The sequence below is a fragment of the Indicator indicator genome, chromosome 13 (assembly GCF_027791375.1).
Source record: "Indicator indicator isolate 239-I01 chromosome 13, UM_Iind_1.1, whole genome shotgun sequence".
In the NCBI taxonomy this organism is placed as follows: Eukaryota; Metazoa; Chordata; class Aves; order Piciformes; family Indicatoridae; genus Indicator; species Indicator indicator.
This window is the reverse complement of record NC_072022.1, coordinates 20,794,431-20,819,679: the sequence shown is the minus strand read 5'-3', so window position 1 is coordinate 20,819,679 and position 25,249 is coordinate 20,794,431. Positions and strand designations below refer to the sequence as shown.

The 25,249-nt window shown below is 39.9% G+C and overlaps 2 protein-coding genes across 2 annotated transcripts in view; one reads left to right on the top strand and one right to left on the bottom strand.

The window, feature by feature from the left end:
* MCF2L2 (MCF.2 cell line derived transforming sequence-like 2) overlaps positions 1–25,249 on the bottom strand; it is a 140,042-nt gene that overhangs the window by 64,658 nt on the left and 50,135 nt on the right. The window contains exons 14-15 of the mRNA XM_054385750.1: positions 18,803–18,906; positions 15,444–15,532 (exon numbers count right to left, since the gene is read on the bottom strand). Coding sequence (XP_054241725.1) covers positions 15,444–15,532; positions 18,803–18,906 — 193 coding nt within the window. The remainder of the gene's footprint in view (positions 1–15,443; positions 15,533–18,802; positions 18,907–25,249) is intronic.
* Positions 10,255–11,391, top strand: B3GNT5 (UDP-GlcNAc:betaGal beta-1,3-N-acetylglucosaminyltransferase 5). The gene has a single exon (XM_054386367.1). It carries the CDS (start codon positions 10,255–10,257, stop codon positions 11,389–11,391), a length of 1,137 nt encoding a protein of 378 aa, XP_054242342.1.

Genomic DNA, 25,249 nt, shown 5'->3' with positions numbered 1-25,249 from the left:
TGGTGTTTTGTGGTCTGTCTCCTAGTGAATTTCATTTGTAGTTTCTACTTAACTGTTGTTTCACTAAACTGCCCTTGTGGCAGTTCTTACTCTGGTGCTGTGTGTATACTACTGCTGTATGTAGTTTTGTTACATTCTTGGCCTTACATTAGTCTTGCAGAGAAGTGTGTGTGTATATAGATGCATATATGCATCAGACAAGTATTTTTATATATATATAAAAATAGTAACTCTTACTGACTCTTGATGTTATTAAATAGTGTGACCTACTATCCCTTTCTCTTAAGTACAGACAAGTACTTCGGGTTAAATGCAAATGCATAAGTTCATTTAATTTAGAAAGGTTGTAGTCTTGGAGAAATCTCACTGCTTATTAAACATGTTGGGAGTGTTTTACAGCTCTTTCATTTGACTTTTCTTATCTGATTTGAATCTTGAAGCTGAGGAATTCTGTTTTGTGGCTTGTTATGGCTAGTGACATGTTAGCAGCTCTCAGTGAGGGTACTTAAAACTGTGGTAAGCTAGAAGCTGCAGGATGTTGTTCTTAAGTTGCTACAGCTTTTACTGTGTTATGTTTCTCATGAGTGCATGTGGGGGTTGTTGGTTCTTTTTGCCTTTTTTTTTTTTTATCATGAGCCCATGCTGTTTTTTCTCCCCATGTTTCATAACAAAAAGCAGATGAATGCCTCCTGTACAATCCCTGACCTTGTTGCATTACAGAAAGGGCTGTATAAAAGGCCAAAATTCTCCTTGGTTCCCACAGAAGTAGGAGAGGATTAATGGAATTCATCCTACCCAGATTGTGGACAGGCTTAAACAAAGCCTTGCACTGCTAATACTCCAGCCAATCTGTGGCTCTCTTGTATATACTGAGGTGGTTCTTGATCCACTTTATCATAAAATCTGAGATAGTTGCATCTTCATGTTTGTTTCAAGCAAGCCAGAGAGACCTCCAACATGCCCATAGGGCCCCCCTGTGTTGGATCTGTTTTTAAATTTACAAAGAACCAACAGCTTTTGATGTGAAATATTTGACTGTCTTGAAAGCCACTTAAAATGTGAAATCTACATTAGGCCTTGAAACTTGTGTAGTCATAAAATAGTTGAAATAGACCATAGCTTACCATTTCACTACTGAACTAAAGGAAGAGGTTAGCTAGCCAGAGGAAGCCAGATCTTGTGGAAATGCTAAAGCAGTGGTGACTTCTGCCAGCAGTTGTTGCAAATGAAGAAAACTTTCTTTAGTCCTTTTTGGTGGCCAGCTCTCCTTGTACACAGAAAAATTTCCTTTGCTGTTTTCCTTAACCCTCTCCCCAAACTGACAGTCACTCACTGAGGAGACATGTCTTTTGATAGAGATGGGCAGGAACCTCACATATTTGGATGGTACCAGTTTGTTTGATAGAACTTTGACTACTCTAACTATATATACTTCTTAACTCAATGGTTCTAGCATGTTTGTTCAGTTTCAGCTTTAAAACTATTTGGGGCTCTCTTATGCCAGTAAAGACTGTGAATCCTTTCAGTATTGCAGTCTGGAAGTTAGGCCTTAAGAGAAATGCACAGTCTGTGTTTGCTTTTTCTAGATGGGGATTTGCCTCAAGTTAAGGTGGCTCTTTAATTGAATTCAGAGTGCTGTTTATGTAACTTTAAGTCTATTAAAAATGTAAGTTAATTTCTGCTGGAGCACCTTGAATGACTAGTACTTCATGCTTCTATAGAAAATGTGTGTATATATATATATATACACACTTCATTTTTACACTTCATTTACATGTGTTGAAGCAGTTTTAGCAAATTGGTGCTGAACCACACCAAATGGAAATTAAAATCCTAAGAAAATAACTGAAATACAGATGTTAAACAAGAAGTGAATATATGGGCATGGGCTGCTTGCTTGATTCAAATAGATTAATTTTCTATTCATAAAAGACAATTCACTAGATGAGATTATCCAAGAAGCAGACAGGGTCATTAATAACTCCTCTCCTCTTCCCTCTGCCTCAAGCAGAATGCATTTTTCTCTTCCAGTGTAAGAGCTGCTGCCAGCTATGCACAGCAGTGAACAGGAGGGGGTGAAAATGAACAAGGCATGACTCTGTTAAGGACCAAGGGAACAGAGTGTGCAATGACTGTAAGTGCTTGTAGATCTGTAAGGAAAGATAGTGGCTTAAGCAATATTTGCTCTTGGTGATCTCAAGAGGAGAGCTTTGAAGTGTTGTGGCAATAGCACCTCCATTACACTTGTGGAGGTGATGAACTATTAGGGGGTTATCTTAAAGGGGCTCTCTTCCTCGTGATTTTTCACTCATCAGACAGCTCATCTTTTAATTGTATAGGCAGATGATTCCTCTAGATATTGATAGAAGTACTGCTTTCCTCTAGAGCTGCTGCTTCTCTAGTCTGATCTTCGAGTTGTTTAAGAGGACCATCTTTATGTTTCTAGGAGACCTTTGCGTGTTAGTGTGCTTTGCTTGAGGTACATCTCTGCATGGTGGCTTCAGTCTAGCCTTAGACTTCTTGCTTCCTGGGTATATATATGTGGTGGTGGAAGCATGGCCTTGAATCTGAAGACCTGGACACTTCCCCAGCAACAGAGGAAGTTATTTCTGTAGTGTCTAGTATCTCTGTGCATAGGATTGGGACCTGGTTTGCTCCTTAATTTCTGTAATGGGTATAAAGAATTGAAAGCCAACTCTGTTCCTGACTACATGACTTGAGTCATCTAAGTGGAAGAGTTTAACAAAAAAGATGTTGATTCTTACTGGCCAGGTACCATTAGGATAAGCACCAACATTAGGTTTCTGCAGCCCAAGATCCTCAAACTTTTGTGTGTGTGGTTTGCTGGTAGACAAACCTGCAGACCTGTCTGGCAGGGCTATACTTGTATGCTTGGGAACATGAACTACTGGAGGAAAAGATTTGCAGAAAGGGGTGATCCAGGAGTTCTGCTCAGTTACAAATAGAGTATACAAAGTGTCTGGATGGTTAGTCAGCATGGTACTTGTTTAAGGTTAATGAGCCATGCTTAAGAGAGAAGGTGAGTTTATGCAGTTGAGCTGATTGAGAAATCTAGAGGGGATGAAACTTTGCTATGGGAACTCGTGAATTTGCATATCTCAGAGCTGTGCTAACTTAAATCTGGAGAGAACTAGTCCAATAGGACATTAAAGAAATCCCACCAGTTCTTATACTCTGTAAGTTAGCCAATATTTGACATTTTTAATTCCATGTTTTATCATAATAGGTCTAACTGAAAATAAAACCCATAACACAATGATACATCCTTGCCCCTGCCCTGCATTTTAATCTACAAACTGAACTTCTCATTTGTCTCGCTGCCTCAGTCCCCATGTGCTAGTAATGGATGTAATGTTGAAATTTTTACTGTAAACTCTTGCTGCAATATGGGAGGTCAGTCTGAAGTTTGATGCTGAATTGGGGTCAGACTGTAGTCTGAGGAAAAGGGGTAGGCTGGAGAGCAGATGCAAGAATACTTGGAAGCAAAAACTTAAATCATGGAACTATGATTGCAAAATCTAGTATGGTTTAGAAATGGTCATGGTTACAACAGCATTAGCCTGTTTAAATGAATCCTTCATGTACTTTCTAACTCACTGGATTGTCTTTTTTTGGAAAGTAGTAGGCAAAAAAGAGTTTCAAAGTGATGCCCACAGAAAGGCAGCTTAAACTACAAGTCTTCGTGCGTTTAGTTGTCAGTCTTAAAATTGACTTCCTCTTTTAGTTTGGCAGCTAAGATGGAAAAAGCCTGCTGCAGGTGGTAGTTCAGCTTGATCTGCAGGTATGGCTTGTAGACTGCAATAGAAATCACCTTAGGCTTGTGGGCAAAAATAAAACAGGAAGTAACATCTCTAGGTCTAGTTGCAAATAAATATTTGAGTGGGCTTACTTAAAACAGGCAGCAAAAAGAATTACTCATCAGATGGGGTTGTCATGTTGTAGCTCTTCAGTATTAACGTGGTAGGAAACAGGGATTCAGCATTAATGTGTAACTAGAAGACTTACATTCTTCCAGTGTTGAGCTTTGGACCAGATCCTTAACTGCTTGATACTTGACAATTGTGCTCTCTAGTATGTGGAAAACGTTTCTTCAACCTTCAGTTCCAGTTAACCTTCTTCTCAAAGCTTGCTGTGTGTCAATGGGATATCCTTGCAAGGTTGTCTGAAATAGACTAATGGAGGTTGACTGAAATACACTAATGGGGGATAGAAAATAGTGGCAAGCTGATCCTTTCTGTAATGGCTTTTGTGGTCCTCCCCCCACTTATTCAGGCAGGGTGCATTTATCATATTGAGATGAAGTGATACATAGTTACTAGAAAATTCTTTGCACTGCTCATACAGAAGCTTCCAGATCAAGTTCCAAATGCAAACAGAAATTATATACTATAAAATGTGGGGGGGGGAGCTTTCTAGAGGCTATAGAAGTGCTGACTGAAGTCTTACTCTGAAATAAGACTAGTGCTGTGCAAATGGTTTTGATGCTTAAGCTCTGCCATTCATGCCTCAAGGTCACATTAACAGCTACAGTTAATGTTTTTGTCCCTTTGCTTTTTTTTGCCTTAACACAACTTTGCCAGACTCTGAAACTTCAGAACATTATCCTTACTGTCAGCACAAATCTCTCTTCACACAATCTCCTGCACACAGAGCAAGGATTTTCATGTTGATGCTTGTGTGTTTTGTGCAAAATCCCATGAATGACTCATGTTTTAGAGGCTTTCATTCTAGAAGAGAGTCCTCCCTTTAGCTTGTACTGGGGAGCCCCTGCACTGTATATAGCAGGTTAAAGCTACTGAAGACTGCAATCCAGATGTAGACTGGTTCTTTTAAGTCTATCCATTCTGGCAGATGTCTCCATTTATATTTGCTTGGAGCAGCTGGGAAGCTTGCTGCCCATTTTTAGGGGAAACAAAAAAATCGCTCATCCTCTCCATGCAATAGTTACAGCAAGTGCAAAACTTCTCTGGAAACTAAATCTCAGGTGGCAGTTAGCTGTTTTCTGGCAGCATTGAGTGTTGACAGTCTGTTTCTGCCTCCAGCCCTGAAGGAGCTGAAATTGTTTGCTCAACTTCCATCTAACTTTGCCTTCTTCAAATTTCTCTGCCATTGAACGCTTCAGAGATTGCCCCAGCCCTTATGAGTGTTACACATCAATGAGAAGCAGCAAGTGGTCATAGCTTTCAACATCTTACTGTTCAGCATGCTGCTGTAGTTATTTCTGATACAGAGCTCCCCTGGAGGAAGTGCTGTACTTCAGTCTACATTGCTTTATCAAAAAGCAGATTGCTCTTGACTGAACAACTTCTGATCATTTAAGGAGTTTTGCAAGGTGTTGAATGATTACCTTCTGAAAATCAGGTGTCTGTTCAATCTGAAGTCCTCAACACCTGCACAAAAAAGCATCTAAGAATGCCGATTCTACCATGGCAGGAAACTGTACCCTAGCTGCAAGTTGCAGGCAAACTAAGGAACATGCAGGCTCCAGAGAGGTCCCAGGCTGTAGAAGGTCCACGTGGGGAGGATGACAGGGCCTGCCTTCTCATGGGGAAGAGTGAGTATAAGGTTGTCCCCAACTGGCAGCAGTAGTAAGCTTTTGATTGAGCTCAATCATCCACTGGAACTGCACTCAAACTAAGCAGCTTTTTGACACAGCTGAAAATAAGACATGGACCTAGAGATCAGCAGTTATTAAATGACTTCTCTTTGAAGTTAACTAATGTCTGAGGTGTTCTTTCTTGTAGATCTTCTGACCGTTCTTTATTCAAGAGTCATTGATGTGAAAAAGACAGTTGCTACAAGCTGATAGTAAAAAATTATTGTATTTAAAATAGTGCTTTCCAGAGTCTAGGAAGACTATGTATGGTCTAAACTTACCCTCTGCCCTAGGCAGGAGGAGTGAAAAATAACCAGACATTATGATCTTTGTCTTAAGAGAGAAGTCGTGCAGGGATGTGGTGTGTCAAAACTTTTACAGATTAATTGAAGCTAAGCCTCTGTATTGTACCATATCACAAGCAGTAGCTGGAGTTGTGGAGTGTTCTCTCTGGGCAGTCTTACTTGGTCTCTTTGGTTTGGGTTTTTATCAAGGCATAGCATCTCCATGTTGCATCCAGTTCTGGGCTCCCCAGTTCAAGAGGGACAGGGATCTACTTGAGAGAGCCTAACAGAGGCTCCCCAGAGAGGCTGTGGAGTCTCTTCCTCTGGATGTGTTCCTGTGTGATATGTGCTAGATTCTATGGTCCTGTTCTGGCAGGGGGGTTGGTCTTGAAGATCTCCAGAGGTCCCCTTCCTGTGTCTTGTGTGAATGTTGTCTCTTCATGGATCTTCCTGTGAGAGTCTGTTTCTGGTGTTTCATATCTGAGGTGCCTCTATGTTTCCTTAGAGTTTCTCTATCTCTGCACACTGGACTTTCCAAACCTGTCCTATTTCTGTCCTGAAATTAACTCCATACTGACTTCTTTCAAATACTGACTTCTGTGGACATTTAAAGAAGCTCCCCAAGGATCTGATTTTCCATGCTGGTCACTCTACAAATAAACAAGTTTGCATAACAAACTATCCTAGCTCCACTTGCATCCCAGACTATATACTAAGTGGAGAATACAGAACCATAAAGAGTTCCTACATTCAAATGTCAGTCATGCTTGTGGGAACACTGAAAAGGTAAATAACAAACTCCTTTAGGAAATGGAAGGAACATAGGGTTGCTGCAGGGTGGAAAAAAAAAAATAGCAGTGCTTGCTGCCTGGGGGAAGACCACATGCAACTGTGAATCTACTGGAAAGGAAGGCAGCTACAGGAAATGTTTATGGGTACATGGTTCTCTTAGTCTGCATCTCATCCCAGGGTGGATCTAAGAGCTTCCAATCCACAAATAAGAAAATGTACACTGAGAGGCAAAATACCTTAATTACAGTCAGGAAAAGGACTGTCAAGCATGGGTTTCTCTTCTCTGTGGTGTTTCTTCTTGCTAGGAAGAACACATTGGTGTGTTGGCTTGGTTTGTTTCTTTTCTCAAAATCATGAGAATCAGTTGGCAGTGAATAGCTCCTCTAGTGACTCACCTGTTCTCCGCTTAAGGGAAAGGAGAACATGACTAAGCCCAAAGGATGGGTATGCAAATGGGCTATAAAAAGTTCTAACAGTGAAAGAGACTCTACTGGTGCATGGACACTTTCAATCCAAGTATCCAGGATTTTGAGGGAGATGGGGGGGTAGGTATAGGTCTCCTTACATTTTATCAGTGTTGCTCATCTATAATTGCATTTTAAAGTTTTACCTGAGGGGTATGTTTTTGAGAAAGATTCTGAGCAACTTCTGCCTACTAAAGGCTGATCTAATTTCCCTGAACTAGATCAAAGAAATGACAGCTTAGACTGTTCCATCCTTTAATCTCTTCATCTTGTGGCTTGTCTTTTTTCCAAGGAGAAGTCTCTTTCTAGCATCTCTGACTTTGAGGAGTGGGGTGCTAGGGAACAGGAAATTTAGTTTATGTGCATCACTTGTCCCCTGCTACCTGCTCCATAATTAAGGTGGCTTCCATGGTGACTTCTGTATGTTTTTTCTTGTCTTTGTGGATTTTTTGTTTGGTTGTTGTTGGGATTTTTTGTTTGGTTGTTTTTTTTGGGGGGGCTTTTATTCTTCTCAGTGGCAAATAACTGTCATGTATGTTAGTTTCACTGGTAGTCTTAAGTGATCTCTGCCACTTTGTGGTTTTGACTTGTCTCCTTTTAGCAGATGATGTGGGCAGCTGCAAATCGTTGGCAAAACATGTTATCCAAGCATAACCTAAAAACGTTGTGTTTGGTGACTAGGATTCCTGTGTTTACCAAGCTAAACTTTACTTCAAGTGGTTAAATAGATGGCCTTGTGCTCCCTTTAAGAAAAGTCAGCTGCCTTTATGTTATGATGATAGTAGGCAAGTTGACTGACTAGGCTGATTCCCTTTTGGTGATGTGGGGTTTTTTTTAGTTTTCCTGACTTTGTAAACTTAACTGGGGGATGTGTTGCTGTAGCGTTTGTGCTAACTGGCCAACTTCATGCAGAGCACAGGTTTTTGAAAAAGAACACAAGTAAATAGGTCAGAGGAAAACTAGAACACATCCTTGCTCTTGGGAAGTAGTTGGTATGTTCAGACCCACTCCTCCAAAAGAAGCTATCCAATGTCTGGATTTCTGTAACACTCCAGCTTGTTTGCATCTCTGTGTTTCATCTGAAGCAATAGTAAGCTTTGCAGTAGCGTCTGTTGTAAAGTTGCTGAGTTTATAACTCTGAGATGCATTGTTTAACTTCGTGTTTCTAAAATAAAAAGGGTTTAAAATGATACTACAAAAAGCGCTGACTGGCTTTTATTCACCAGACTGCCCATACAGCTTTTCTGTTATGCAGTACAATCTGCAAGCCTCAACTGCACCAATGCACAGTTTCCAGTTTGAACAGTCACCTTCCTGTGGCAGATAACTACACCCCAAAATTGCACCATGTTTTCTTATCTCTGTATAGTCTGTTGCATTCTCATCATGCTGTCTAGTTGCAAGACCTCAAATGAGTAAAATAATATGTTGCATGTAACTTCTAATGCAATAGCGATAGCTTGTGTTCTCTTTAGGAGTTATGTCTCCATGCAAGAAATGCTTACCTAGTAGGACCAGCATCAAAGAATGGCACCCTACAGATCTTGCCTGATAGAGCTCACTGTTGAGTTTTTAGGGGATAAACAAATAACTGGTACTTCAGGCTGTTGTTTATTAGATAGAGACAGCTCTGGCTACAAGAATTGAATTCTGCAACCCACAGGGTGATAAGGCTGGACCTGGATAGTGTTGTGCTTTGATTTCTTTCACTAAAACCCTAGTTGGTGGCAGAGATGGTAACACTGAATGTGAGCTGTCTGGTCTGCACAGGTGTAGCTGTAACAGCAGGGTGCCTAACCGAAGAGTCTCTGTGGGCCTGTCTGGTGTAGCTTGCTGCATAACCTGTAGTTTGGGTTGCAATCTGTGCACCATCAGCTAAAAAGTGGAGGTCCTGATACATGAGATGTTTGGTAATGGGCATGCTTGTACTTGTGGCACTCCTCAGGTGACCTCAGGTTGTCTGTGGAAGTCCAAGGGTCTCTTCCCATTGAGTGCCGTCCTGTGGGGAGAGGCAGGAGAGCAGTGCTGCCCTGCCTGAGGTGGGGAAGGTGCTAGGTGAGGAGGCTGCTGAGGTGCTACTAGGGCTGGGGAAGGAAGGAACAATACATGGGCAGGGGCATGACACAGAGGTGGTGCCTGCACTCTGGGCAGGAGGCGGTGGCCCTGGGAGGAGCCAGGGTTGGAGGGGACTGTGCTGAGGCCTAACCTGTCCCCCTGCCATGGCCTGCAGCCAGACTGGGGTGAGGGCTGGCTTGCTTGATTCCTTGCCAGTCAGCTTCAGGCCTGCCTGGCAGGGCAGCAGTGGGAGGGGTGGCAGTGCAGGGCAGCTGCTGTGGCTGTGAGGGAGGGGAGGGCTGTCAGGGGCTCTGGTGGGTGGCAGCCTGGTGGTGCTCCCACATCTGGAAGCAGGGGTAGGCCACTGCTGGGTCTGGCTCTTTAATGGCTGCCCAAAGACAACTTGTAAACTCAGATCATTGCACATCTCTCCGAGCTTAGAGTTGAAACAAAATGCTGTCATCTGTTGGTTAATGGCAGTGGCTTTATCCAAGAAAGAGTTTCTCATGTCAGAACTGAAGCCTCTGTGTCGGGTTTCCTGTTTCCTTCGCTAGCCTCCCTCAAGGTTGCTGTGGGCCACTGACAACCTCTAACCTGCTTGGGAGGTGCATAGGTGGGTGGTGATGGGGAGTGTCTGAGTAGTCAACTGATGTCTGTGACCAAACCTAAAACCAGCTCACTAAAACATTTCTCTCTCCCCTCCTTTTCAATTGGTAGGTATTCATGAAGGAAAGAAATGCATGAGAAGATCTGATTTACAACTGTAGTTTTCACTTCAAGATGTCACAAAGGGAAAATACTCATCTGCAAGTCTCATCTTTCAAAACTGTCTACGTTCTTTCCATCAAAGAAAAACATTTTTTGAGGAAGATGACTTGTGAAATCTATGAACAAAGCTGAATAAAAGGATACTGAATGAAAAACAACATGCCTTACAACGGACACTTATCTTGAAGTGGTGACACTGCTCTTAAACTAAAACACAGGCACTGTAAAAACACAGATCCTGAACAAGTGTAAGGATTATAGAAACTGTATCAGAATGTTTGTTAGTCCCAGAAGAGTCAGAAAACGCCATTTTTTGCAGATATGTGCCACTTGCTTCATACTGTCTCTCATGTTTTTTTGGGAATCGTTTGATAATCACATTATGAGCCATATGAAGTCCTATTCATACAGATACCTCATAAATAGCTACCATTTTGTGAATGACAGTCTGTCTATCAACAGAGATAACTTGGACAGAATATCAAGCTACCAGTACTTGATCAACCATAGAGAGAAATGTCAGCAGCAGGATGTCCTTCTCCTATTGTTTGTGAAGACTTCTCCTGAGAACCGTCATCGGAGGGATGCTATTAGACAAACTTGGGGTAATGAGCAGTATGTTCGTTCTCAACTAAATGCCAACATTAAAACTCTCTTTGCTTTAGGACGACCAACAGATCATCTGCAGCAAACACAGCTGCAAAGAGAACTTCAGCTGGAAGACCAGAAATACAACGATTTGATTCAGCAAGACTTCTTGGATACTTTTCACAATCTTACTCTGAAATTGCTTTTGCAGTTTAGCTGGGTGAATGCCTACTGTCCTCATGCCAGGTTCATTATGTCTGCAGATGATGATATATTTATCCATATGCCAAATCTTGTTGCTTATCTTCAAAGTTTAGCACAAATGGGTGTTCAAGATCTCTGGATTGGTCGTGTCCATCGTGGATCCCCTCCCATAAGAGACAAGAGTAGCAAATACTATGTTCCATATGAAATGTACCAGTGGCCCTCTTACCCTGACTACACAGCAGGAGCTGCATATGTAATATCAAATGATGTAGCAGCTAAAGTTTATGAGGCATCACTGACTCTCAATACAAGTCTTTATATAGATGATGTTTTCATGGGTCTCTGTGCCAATAAAGTGGGGATTGTACCACAATATCATGTATTTTTTTCTGGGGAAGGAAAGGCTCCATATCATCCCTGCATTTATAACAAAATGATGACATCTCATGGACATGTAGATGATCTTCACCAGCTCTGGAAGCAGGCTACAGATCCCAAAGTTAAAAAGTTTTCTTCAGGGTTTTGGGGTAAAGTGTACTGCAGATTAGTCAATATTGTGCTTCTCTGTAAACTGTACTATGAGGACACATACCCTTGTTCAGCTGCATTTTCTTAATACTTGAATATCTGCATTGAAGATCCACTGAGCCAAAACAGAGCAACAACTTTTTAATTGTTTATTCAAATTATATATAAATATGGAAAGAGGCAAAACTTAAATGTGAATAGTTGGGAAGGGGGGGGGAGTGAGGAAAGGTGGTCCCAAATACTGTTCAGAAACTCTTACTGGAACAGCTCTCTTATTATATTCTGACTTTTTACATTGTAGCCTGTTCTTTTTGTTTTTTAATATATGCTCTTCAAGGGATGCAATTCTGGATGAAATTAACTATAGTGGACTTGACTTCTAGGCTTTGAAATGCTTGGTGAAATGTCTGTTACTTTGGACTTGTCAGTAAGTCTTTAAGTTTTGGTTGGTTTGTTTTTCTAAAGCTACGTGAACGAGGGCACATGATAGAAAAACAAAATGCTGTATCAAAATGGAGTAGACCTTTCAAAAGATGAGGGAAATGGAACTTCTGACTTCATGAATGAGACTATTGCAGTAGTTTAAGGCAATGTAAATTGGTAACAAATACTCAGTATTTCTCAGTGCGTTGTAGAAAGTAAGTCTGGACCTGCACAATTGACAAAACAGCAAGTGCTAGAAGTGAAGACCTGCTACAATCTTCTCAAAGCTCCCTAAATCTTTGAAGGAGGGAATCAGTACTTGGTTGTTCTAAGTAACAAAAGGATAAAAGTCAAATATTACTCATGTGACCGGTTTTGCTGATCTTTCTCTGCCTTCTGAACACCCAAGTGGTATATTCAAACAGTCCAATCTTTAATATAAGCACATAAGCTAAACGAGTTTTCTTTTAACAGTGCTTTTGCTTTCCAGTATTCATGATTCTAAAGATAAAAGCAAGGAAAGGTTCCCAAGAATGTAACAGCTTCAAATCAGCTATGAGTAAAAGACTCGAAAAAAGCAAAATTTTGTGCTTGTACTAACAAAGAGGGTATTTTCTGCCCAAAGTTTGACTTCACATTGAAGGGACAGTCGATCCACAGAAACTCAGTACACAAATCAAAATCACTAAAATATTTCTCCTGAAGTCTTAAGTGCAAGATTTAAAAAAAAAAAAAAAAATCAGGGTACTTTGTCTACAGAAACCCTGTGCCTTGAATATAGTTAAATGTTAAAATCACCTACAGGAGGAAATCACCTGTGTGGTGTAAATGAGGATAGAACTAAATGATGCTCAAACTCCAGCTGTTACGAGCTGTACTATGGTGCCACAAAAGTATCACAGAGAACCAAAGTTCGAGTCTGTCTGCAGTCTTTTTATGTATAGTTCACTCATGGTGTTTTCACAGACTCTCAGGACAGATATTTTAGTTACCAATTACCAAACTATGATAGCTCTTCCTGGAGTGGGCACAGCTCCCACAAGGTATGGTCAGATGCTGCTTGTGAACTGATGTGATGCTGGAACAAATTCTAGGTCTCTCGCTGTGTGGAGCAGTGAGGTGCTTGATCTGCCTTCTGACTTTACTGTAGAACAACTGTACAAGACTTTGCAGTTTTAAGCTGCAAGTAGTGAACTTTGTTTGAATAATTGCTACTGCTCTTGGAGCTGTGCTGCAGATTTTAATGGTATATGTTAGCATAGGCAGAATCCAGGAGTGAGCTTGCTGACTGTTCTCTAAGCTGCCATTTCAGGTGGATGGTAGGTAGCTACTGGAGTTAAGTGAAACATGTAATGTTTTATAATTGGTTTTCCAGAAGGAAAAAGATAAGAACTGGACTGAAATGTTTGGTATATAAAGAGCCCACAAATAATTTATCAGCACCAGAAGGAATAAAGAATGCAAGTGCTATACTTGAAGGACAAATTCAGTTCCACTTCTTGCCTGAACATACTGATTACCATTCTAAGGATGTGTGCCTTTTCTGAAAGAAACTAAACATAAGACAACCCTTGATACGTATAGCCTGTTGGCTTACAGAGAAATAAATGCACATATAGAGAAAGTAGTATTCCATACTGAAGGAAATCTGCTTCATCAGGTCTCTGACCTGTTGTGAGCCATTTAAATGAACAAACTGCACAGCAAAAACTGCACTGCTAGAACAAGCCACCCTGTTCACTGTGGGGAAAGAGGGTATTTCTGCGCAGTAAGCAACCAAACTGTCCTATTAAGGCTGCAGTTTTTTCCAGCAAAACTATGCATTGGAATTTGTTTTCACTCATACAAGCAAAGGTAAAGCAAGTTTTAAGTAGATTAAACTTGTATAGGGTAATGACCTAGCTTACATCTAAAACACTGTTTAAATGTAGATTGCCATTATCTGGAAGTCACTTCTGACTGTTGAAATGCTTTTACAGGTGGTTTCAGTTTTGTTTGGATTGTTTCTTAATCTTAAAAGGACCTTCATGTGTGTAGTATGGATTTCTTTTTTCTTTTTGCTGCAGTGAAACGAAGTTGCTTGTTGAATGAAAAGGAAAATATGAAGGCACTCCTTTGGAAAAAAATGGAGACGCTAGAAAACTTATTTCCTGGTTCTAAACAATTACTTAAGATTTGTACACCTTCATATGGAACCTTTCTTAAGCATAATCTTGGTGCTCCAATGCAGGGCTGTCAGGTTTTACTTCGACAAATAAAACTATCAGCCTGAATGGTCACTCCTCATTAAGAGTTTGACATTGTTGCACAACATATTTAATACTAAAATTGTTTTTACCTCTGTTTGGTTTGCATCAGTTTCCCTTTGATATTACTGATTTTTATACGAAGTATTCAGTATTTATTCTTAAACTTTGCTCTGTACCACAAAGACAATTGTTTTGTAAAATTTGTTCTGAATAAACAGACTTATTTCTTTTAAGAAAAACTAACACAAAATAACAGCAAAGGTAAATCTGTCTTGTTGCTTTCTTTTATAACTGACAGGCTTTTAAATGCCATTCTGAATTCCCTCTTAGGAGAGGACTTCAAACTGCTTCTCTCCCTGCCTCCCCTCATGTCTTGCTTCCTTTCTGTTCTATGTTGAATGAAACATTTTCTGGAACAAAAGAAAAAATCGGTGTCTTCAAGAAAGGAAACAGCTCAAACTTGTTTACCAAGCTGCTAGCTCCAAAGTTACGTAAAACTCAGATATTAGAAGCGCAACCAGTTATAAATTTGGAGTTAATATTAACATGTTCTCTTTAGGTAATCATTCCTCAAGAGATGTGTATCTGTCTGAACAAGTTCTATTTCAGATCACACCTTGCACCTTTTGAAAACTAGCTGATGGTTTGGAGACCAGTCAAAAGTATTTTCCTAGAATTCAATTAAGTTTAGATAGTAATAAGTTACATTTTTGTATGCCTCCAATTTGACTAGCATAATGCAGTGAGCTAGTGCTTTTAGAGGTGCAGTCTGATGCATCCAGTAAATCCAGTGTATATTTGAGTGAGGTAGAGGCATAAGGTAAGTAAATTTTTTGAATCATACTGAAGAGAACAAAAGAAACTAAGCTGGTGAGGATTGCAGAGTTTGGCTTGTTGCAGTAGGGTTTGTTGTGGGTTTGGGTTTTGCTGTAATTGCTCCCTTTGGCCTAGAAACAGTGCAGTTCAACTACATTATACTGGGTTTGCATGGTACTTTCTGTTAAATTAAATGACTGTTTGGTGGTTTAGAATACATCATTAATATCTTTCTCAAGACTTTGCAGAAAGGGAGAAGAGATTGTCTTGCATTTAGAAACCCAGGTGCTTCTCGGAGGCATGTAGCCAAATATGAATATCCTGAGCACAAGATGATCTTTAATGCTGCGATTTTTGTTAATACATGCTGAGGCTTATTCTAATGACTTAACTTTCTCATGTTATGTAACTAATTCTTCAAGAGGGGAAAAAAACCCAAAACAAAACAAGCAACCCACCCCCAGGCCCCTATCCAAAACAAACAATAAATCTTGTTTGTTATTTCAGATGACAGACTATGTATAAATGCATGGTAACTTGATTTTATATAATTATTAATCTTAGTGAACTTCAAAGAAGTTGTAGAAAATACAAATGCAGTTATTTGCAATCTAAGAACAAAGAGATAAGTAGATCGTATGTGCAGCCTTACCTCCTCCTTGTCGACAAATTCTCATCACTTTCGCTCATCACCAGGACTCTGCTAGATCCTCCTTGACTAGCTTCATGCATCACTTCAATCTGAAAAGGACCCATTAAAAGAGGAAATGATGCTTTTTTAGAAATTTTAACTCTCTGAAAGAATAAAAGCTATCCTACCTACTCTAGTAAGTCATTGGACAAGTTAAAATAATTGAATGCTAGATGTGCAGGTGGTAAATCAAAAACACTTCCTCTTTTTCCTGCTACTTTGTTCAGTATTTCTTGATTCCAGGTATGTCTTTAGGTTCTTCCACAGAATGTGAATTATCTCCTTGGGTAGCTAATTACAGGGACAACAGTCTCTTCCTTAGGTGCTGAAATACTTTAGATTGGTGGATTTTTTTTTTTTTGCTTTGTTTTTTCTGACCTGAAGTCAACCCAGAGCCTTCCCATTGTCAGTGTTCTTTGTACTGTACCATACAGAGAAGTCTTGGGAATCCGTCTTGTGCCTCTTGGAGGTGGTAGCATTACGGCATACGTCTGCAAGGGCTGTCCCCAGACTGAAACGGACTGGGGCCTTTTACATAATATTTTTATAAACATTAACCTACTTCCTTGCCCAGTCTTGTAGAGTTGGATCACTTCAAGTGTGCTCCAGGCATGTTTTAAGCAGGCTTTTCCTCCTTTTGCCTGCAGCTTTTGGACTTACACAAAGGCAGTCTCTTCCGATTCGTTAAAACAGCTGCTGAATTTGCAGGTAATCCAAGCCAATACTAAACTCCAGTAGAGTCTTCATGAGCACTTTAGTTTAATTAAAGGACTGATTCGGGGGTGGGGTGAGGGGGGAAGCAGTGGCTGAACAATCTACATAGCTGAATTTTATAGCTAGTTGATGAAGTCATTAAGAAACTCCTCACCTGAACTATTGTCAGAACAAATAACAAATTTATAGCAACAATGGGAGCAAAGGGGGGGTGGGTGGGTGTGTGTATATTTTTGTGCTGTAGCCTTGTAGCTTTAAAAATGAATTGATGTTTTAATAAAACCTGAACCATGTTATTTATACCTAAATGTGTGGAAGGAACTGGTTACCTGTATTACTGATGGCATTAGGACTAATTTCAGAGTCCCTTTCTGTGAGTTTAGAAAGAGATGAGACCAGTTATATGTTCCTGCTGACAATTTTATTCTGTGCCTTTGTACTAGTACTTCTTGCAGAAGCTGTGGACTGTCTTGACCATTTCAGAAAAGGGACTGAGTTTGCTTTTTGGTTTTCAGCTTTAGGGAAATAAAGGTCAAATTTATTACCATGGCAGGAATATGGATAATAGAAGAGTTGGGTTGAAGTAGCTTGCATTACATCAAAAGTTTAAAAAATAGACTTGTGCCAGGTAGACACCTGATACGTTTTTAGCTTTTGGTGCTGCAAGGTAATGCTGTTTCTCTCTATATCCTCCCCCTGCTCCAACACTCCCCTCACCCCCAACAAAAAAAAAAAAAAAAAAAAAAGGCCAAAAAACCCAAAACCCAAAGCAAAGACACCCAAAAACCCCACCCCACAGCAACTGCTTCTGATCTGTGAGGAATTTCTGCACTAGCCAGATTAAACCATTTGGGCCAAAGTAGCACAGCCATGTGTGGCTCTTATTGATATAAGAAGTTCTAATGTATCAGTTGTTTTCTGTGACTTATTAAAATCAGAAAGTCCAAAATGCTGTTTTAAGAATCCCTTCAATAATCATGGTCTAAACTAGAAAGTGCCCTGAGAGGTTTTATCATAAAATCTGTTACTGGTTACATTGTCATCTAGAGCTACACTTTAAAAATCACCTTTAAAATAACTGAAGAACCTATGAATAGGAAAAAAAAAAACAACACCCAAAACAAACCACAACTGTAAGAGCAGGAGCTGATGTAGCATCTTTCCCTGGTCTGTAACCTGTTTTAGGTTGGGGTATTTCTCCCATGGATGTACTGACAACCCTTATTCCCTTTCTTCTCCCCCAAAACTGCTGAACAGTGTGGAAAAAAGGCTACTTCTTGTTATTATCACTTTTTCATGAGGCAGCCAGATCACAATCAGACCTCAGTCCTGCACTGCCCAACTTCTTTTGCTGTTCTTTTTGAATATCAGTGAACATGATACATTCAGGGCCCTCTATTTCTCTTCCTCAAAATATAGGTTAAATTGCACTTTTTACCATTCTAGTGACATGCTGCCCTGAAGAACTAATAATGTGAATCTTAATGCAGGGAAGATGAAAGAAAATCACAGCAAAGGGATGTTATTAGTTAAAGGGTGGTGAGTAAACAGTACTGTGCACGATTTGATTGCTGTTTTATTTTTGGTAAACTTAACTAAGGCAAAGTTACATAACATTTGTGCACTGATCTTTCAGAACACCACTTCAGTGGTGCTCCTCCCACCTCTCCTGGGCATATTTACATACTCTAAATGCAAACATTTTAAATAAGGCAAAGGAGGCATTAAATTTGACAGAAAAAAAAAAAGTGTCTGTTTCAGCTAGCTTGGCAAGTGAAAAGTTTCAGGATGCAGCTGCAGTTCATCTTAGTGCAGATAAATGACGTTTCTGGACCCTGCTGTTTCCAGACTTAAAATACTCAAGGAAGGCCAAAAAGCTGTCTTGGGAGCTTGTTATCCCAGACCATCCCTAGAGCTCAAACAAAAGACCCTCTGCAGGGCTATTCAATGCTGTCAGGTTTGGGATTAGGGAGGAAAGGATAAGTGTGTCCAAAGAGTCTTAAACAAAACCTTGCTGCAGAAAAAAATAGTGCAACAAAGCTCATCATAAAGACACAAAAATTAAAATACATTTCCCTGAACCTTATTTGCCCATGCAGCAACAGCTAACAGTAGGATTTGTCTTCATTTCGGTTTTTGGTGTTCGTTTGTTTTTCTGTGGGTTAGTTTGGTTTATTTCTAAGTATTCAAATGTACAGTCCTTTTTCACACAGAATCTTCTCTTAGAAAACAGTTAAATGAGGAAAAATATATAACTCAGTAAAACTGAGTATAACACATCCTAACTTTGGAGGAGCTGGAATCACGCTCCAATTTTAGAAGCAAAATAGTTCATATACAGGCATTTTGGAGGTACTTTAATGTATTATTGTTGAACATTCCCTCCACATTTCCCCTTTCGTCCTTCAGAAGTGATTTCTACTTCAGCATAACTCAGTTTTCCACATACACAAACATAAATATTTTTTGAACACTGACATAACTTTCACATTGCAATATATGCGTAAAAAAAGTATTATCTTGTAAAAAAAATAATTCCAGGTGTAACTATGCTTCTATTATTCTCTCACAATATGGGATGTCCCAAAAATCACAGATACTCCTACCTTAATTCCACCTTTAGTCTTCTTAATGTTTTTCTTTTTTGATAACTCTACTTCAGAAATTGTCTTTGGAGGACAGGACATTTCTGTGGATCTCCTGTTGGCAGCTGAAGGAGTCAGAAAGAAAGTAATGTTAGAAAATGTGTGCTCTAATCTGAAATCCTACTTCTAGCAATGAGCAAAGATCCTGTCTCATCAGTGGTTACTGAAACCTGGCTTAGAGAACTGAATTGTGGCTGGGGTGGTGAAGACCCAGCTGGCACAAGGGATGGGCTACATTGTTTGGTGCTCTGCTGTGTCTCGAACTGGCACGCACAGGTCTGTGCTGTAATGACTATGGAGATTTGGCTTCCTTCCTGGAAACCATCCTTAGGGTAGCACAGGTAAAGGTCAGCCAGCTGTATCAACAATTACCAAATTGTCACCTGCGTGTTTTTTCAGCTCAGGTATTGTTACTTTTGTGGAGAAAGGAAATTCAGGTTCTGGTACTGGTTTCTTAATATCAATTATAAAGGATCATTCCCTGTAAAGTTTCCTCACACGAACAAATCTCAAGAGTAAGCATACAAATGTTCAACAAGTCACTGTAGTCGTGTATGCAATGACAGTGAACCTGAGAAAATTGTTTCAGAATATGCTCTATCATGTCAGGTTTGTTTGGCCATGCAAGGCTCTTGAAAGCACAGCTGAGAATTAGTTGGCTGAAGCTACTAGAATACTACCCTTAGCAACGTAATCACTTCTCCTGAGACTGTTCGAAGACAAGGTTTAGAATAAGCTGTAAGAAGGGGAGTCAGACATCTGGCTTGAGTAGAAAATCAGTTTGGATCTTTGTTTTCAATTAATAATTAGTTCACAGTGCATGTTACGTAAGGGAAACAGTGCTATTCTGTTCTTAGTTGCTGGATTGATGCAGGCAGCCATGCATGTCATGGTAAAACCCAATATGAATACCAGATGAAATGATCAAGGAATATTGATTGCCTCTTGTGTCAGGTACCAAAGAATAAAATTGTTGCAATTCTGAGATTAGATCCTTTTCGGTTTTATTCTAGGAAAACTTTCTAATTGAACAACTTGCAACAAATAAAAAGCTTCAAATGTTTTCAAATGCATGCAGTAATATTCTGTTTAAAATGGTTTCACCAAGTTTAATGTTCTGAGAAAGATGGCACAGTCACAAAATCCCACGTGCAGATACTCCTCGATACAGCAGCAAATTACGCAGGTCAGTTTACTGGCTTAGCCTTGTCCTCATCAGTATGTCTTATTTCAGAAGGAATAAGGGCAGATACAAGATCAGAAAGCAGTCAATTCCAACTCCTTATATTTGTGGGGTTGAATTTGATTCAGGTTGACATAGCAAACTGTTCCCTTCCAATCTGACCCAGAATTGAAGGAAAAACTGGAAGCAGTCTGTTTTCAGTTACGCTCCAGAATATTACTGAGTTATTGACAGACCAGTATTCAGAGCCTGCTGCATGTCACTACATTTAAGTAGCTTCTGGAGCAATTTAGGAAAAAACAGCCCAAGTACCTGTCAATTATTATTGCACTACTTATTTTGGAACTGGAAATCTTGTATAAAGGAAACTCCCTTATAAAATTCAGTACAGTTGGTTGTTTCAAGGTCATTACTGTAGTGTTCTGCTGAGGAAGCTGAAACATACAGTGTTGAACTACCTACTGACAGAACAAAGGCACAGTAACAAAGGAAATCTAAAAACGATCTAAACAATCTAAGGTCTTTAATGTTTCAAGGTTGTTTTCATCCTATTGTGGCTAATAAGTACTGGAGATTTCATTTTGAGTTCATTAATATTTTAAATTGCCTGGTGCTGCTTTTAATGCAAATGTTAATAAAGGGCAATGTATGCAGAACTAAGCTTTTTGCAAGGGTATTTGCAGTAAAGCAGGGTTTGGGTCTATCACTTGCATTCACCATTGTGCTTTTCTTATGGAGGTTTAGTACTGCTTACTGGTTGCATGATACCTACCTAGCCTACAGCAAATACTAACGTGGACTGTACTGTGCCTAAAGCTGCTAGGAAAAGACATAGATTCATGTGCTCAGTGTTGCTTTGCAGTCTCTCCACCAATCCAGGGCTGAAATGAATTCAGTGAGGAGAACCCGCTGTGCTGCTTCTGGGAAAGGCTGTGGCTTCACCCATTTCCCCACCCTGCTTCTGTGTGATAGGGTCCAAGCACTATCTCCCAGGTGTTCACCTCTCACAGGAGGCACAAACAGAAGTGTATACAGCTCCCAGGTGCCTGGAGAATTGGTCCATCTGGGTAACTGACCTCAAGTGTGCCTCCAGTTTGCTTGTGCTAGAATAAATGTAACTCAGTAGCTAGCAGGAGACACAGACTCTAGTCAAGGGTTATGAGCACTTGTAAAAACCCTCCAATTCCCTGTCACTTAAGTACTATACTTTACATTCAAGTCTTTGTGAATTTCCTAACCAAATGCTTCCCCATATGTTTTTTTCCAGGAGAGTTTGTGCATTCTCCCTAATCACCTACAGCAGAACCAAAGTCCTTTGGCAAGAGCAGGCATGGAAACAGCTAGTCTGCTAAACTATTTACTGGGGCTTCCAGCTCATGCCGTCCCACAGAAACATGAGTTTGAAGATAATTAATTACTTAATATTGGTTCTGAATGCTAGTGATGACAAAACACCATAGTGAGGCAGCTAAACAAACACCAGAACAGGTTTATCATTTAATGGCTTAATACAGAATGTTTTTCCATTCTTAGACAATAGAACGTATACTTTGCTCTAGCAAAACTGCTGTCAACCCCCTTTGAAATCTGCCCATGTAAGAAGCACAGAGCAAGGCCCCTGGATGTAGAATATTATTCCACACAGAGACACACTACTTGGTTTCCTAGCACTTGCCAAAGTGTTAAGAGCAGCCCTACAGCCACAAACCTGAAAGCATCTTTTCCTTTATAGAAACATCTTGAACTACAGAAACGAGTGGTTTCCCCAAACCATTAATGAAAATCACATGCACCATCTTTTCTGAGTCAGCTAATCTCTGCAGCCTCACTACTCCTGCACACATCCCCAGACTCTTGCAAGACATTCTTCTTTTATTCTCTATCCAGATGTTATTAGTTAGTGAGTGTTATGCACTAATGACTGTGAGGAATGCTGGAGTGGAGCCAACGAGCAGTCATACACATTTAACTATGATGGAACTAGTTTAAATTTTATTATTTGAAGAACTGAAAAGGCTGTGTTCCCTCAGATGAATTTCATGTTCCAGACTGGCCTTCTGAAATACTTGTAAGGTGACTTATGGATTTTGTGTGTGTAACGTGTTTAATGAGCTCACAGAAATCTTGTCATCTCCCCTCCTGTATTTCACATTTATGTTGCACACAAAGGAATCCCTAGGTGAATATTTCATAGCATTTAGAAGACGAGATGCCAGAAGCAAAGCTACACATGCAACCCTAATTGTGCCCCCTTGCTGCTCCCCTCTAAGAATCCTTGCCTCATTCAGTTCATGGAATCAAACCCCCTTAATTAATGAGCAGTTATTTGTTATCTGTGTTTCTCAGGCGCTCAAAGCCTTACATGTGTGCTGTTTCAATCCCTGCTCTGAAAATAATTATCTTAGTGATTTTTACAATGCATGTGTTTCATAAATATTTACTGAGCTGTTTTCACAACACTCCTCAGACCAACAGGCTGTTATCAACCACAGTGAGATCTCTGAGTTCCACAGATAAAGATCAAAAGAGGATATACTACTTAGGGAGACCAACTTGACATTTTTAGAACTGACTTGGGTATTATGCATTGCTTTGCCTGATCAAGAGCTCATGCCCGGCCCCATAATTGTGATTTCAATCTTTCACTGCTCTTTCAATGTAGATTTCTTTATTTAGTTGCATAAGTTGTTAAAAACAATCCCCCAAAATTGCACTATGTTGAATCACATTGACACCCACATGGGTTTTTAACATGGTTGAACCTTTAAACCTACAGCACCAGTCTCGTCTTTCCCATGTCAGCTAAGAGTAAAAGGAGCAGTAAGTAGTCACAGATTCAGGGTTGACTCCAGAACAGTTGAAATCCATCTCAACGGGGTCTGGTTCACCCTTTCCTCCCAAACTCTGGCCACACACTTCTGTCTCCTTTTTTGTCAGCACTGCTGTTGAAGGAATTGTATGAGGAGGAGGCTGAACTGGCCAAAACAAAACAAAAAGTCCCACATAGGGACAGTTCCCTCCTCTCTTCCCATTAGCTATGTGACCATAAGTACTGAGGGAAAGCAAAATCACAAACACACTGCTGTGACAGGCAAAAAGGAGAGGAGAAAGGCAGACTGATGTTAGAAGGGCTTAGGCGGCTGCAAGATCATAATGTAAGGAAACAAGAAGTGTAGGGGATAAGAAACATATTTTGTCTCCTGCTTCCAAAGATTTCTGCTGACAACAAAGGAATGAGACTATAGGAGTCAAAATGTAGCAAGTTCATAAATAATGATTGTATATGAACTGAGATTCCCTTCCTCAAGTGCTTACAATTCTACCAAACCCAGACACTTTAGGAAGGCACAAATCTATTTTATACTGCTACATTCCAGCTGTCACCACAAAGGTGACTAGAGCAAGACATTTTCCTAGTCTTGTTCACCGAGAGGGCCAAATAATTTTTTACTGAAATTTTCCAAGGAATTGTCAGGCTGAAGAAAAGAGCCTTTCAGGACTTTTAATTTCAAAGAATTAGGAGTTTTGGAGAATTACAAGCAAATTAAGATAGATAATGGCTAACTAGAGTCATCCCTAATAGCTTATATTGCTTGAAAATATTTTCAAGTAATTTATTATAAGAGTCACCAGAGGGTTTTCTTCCTTTTCTGGGTTGATCTGAGAATAGTATTTAAGCAAACTTCCACAGCTAAAATGTGCAGCAAGTCCATCTCTCATAGACTTTTGAGTATCACAATAATTCCAGTACTAGCTTCTCAATGTTGAACAGGCCTGCCCCTCCAAAATTTACAAGTTCATTTGGGAAACCAGAAACTTCAAAGCAAAAATGTGATGAATTAAATATTTTGCTTCAGAATTTCCAAACCCACAGAAAAGTACTGGGTAAGAGAGAGAGTTTAGAGTGCAGCTCTGAGCTGCCTTTTTTTTTTTATTATTATTATCACCAAGACTTTGCTAAGAGTCACCAGAGATCATAAGGTCATAGACATAAGAAACAGTTGTTTCCCTGATTTCTACCTGCCCTTTCTGTCATCCATGGCATCAGCTTTGACAGGGTGCACTTATGTACACTCCTCTATAAAACGAAGAGTCTCACAGTTACAATTATGAAATAATTCACACTTGAGTCTTCAATATTTGTTACGATCTTTCCATTAGCACCCTGATTGGGACTGAATTTTCCCTACCACTCCTTGTTAGGAAAATGGAGAGTCATCAAGTGAAACAAAACAATATCTGTTCTGGAACAAGTAACTTTTTTTTGTGCTTTCACAGACAACTATTGCAGTGCTGCCATGGTATTGTTACATCTGCTGCCTGGGGACAAAAGCCTTTCTTTCTGATCTTCTTTTTACCACATTTTATTGCCTTTGCTTGCCTTTGTATTTACACAGCCTAGGAACATGATATTCTCCATTTGCCATATTCTCTTTTGCAGGCTTTTAGAAATGTTCTGGTATGTCCTAGGTAACAAACAAGTTGCAATATCTGTTTCAAGAAGGTGCTCTTAGCCTCTCTCATTTTTCCAAGACGATGCTCAGTAAATTGTTCCTATAAATAAGTGCTGATACTGCATTGATCTTGTGAATGTGAAGGAAAGGCACAGAGGAAAGTCCAAGCAAGGGTAGCTTCAAGAAGATCAGAATTTCACAGCCTCCTTTTCAAGACTTAGAATAGGACTTGGTGTCCCTTTTTCTATTTTTAGCCACATTTCAGATTCAGACTGTGAAACCCCTTGGTGAATCACTGAGTCTATCTGTGCTTCTGTTTTCTTTCTGAAAAAAAGAGGTTAAAGTACTTACCAAGTGCTTTAGCATTCGGAGGGAAAGGACACTCAGGAAATTCAAAGTACAACTCTTTGTAGCGGACAGTTGGGTATTACCCAAAGGGTACCATTACACAGTGTATGTAACTATACATGTCCTGTTCATGGCAGTTAAAGTAACTGGTTTTGAGCCCCAAGATAAACTACAGATAGGGACTTCTGTTTCTTTGTACAGAGGTACTCTACTTCAGTCATCTCAGGGACAATGAATCTGACTGAGATGCTACAGTCTGCTTATCAATATCTGAACAGGACTGAGTTGCACTTTGCATGTCCTCAGAGAGCAATTGGACAAACATTTTAAAATAAATTGAATCTACCTATTCATCTGCATCAGGACATCACACACTTGTCACACACTTATCCTGTATTGTGTTGTATAACAATGACCTGCAAT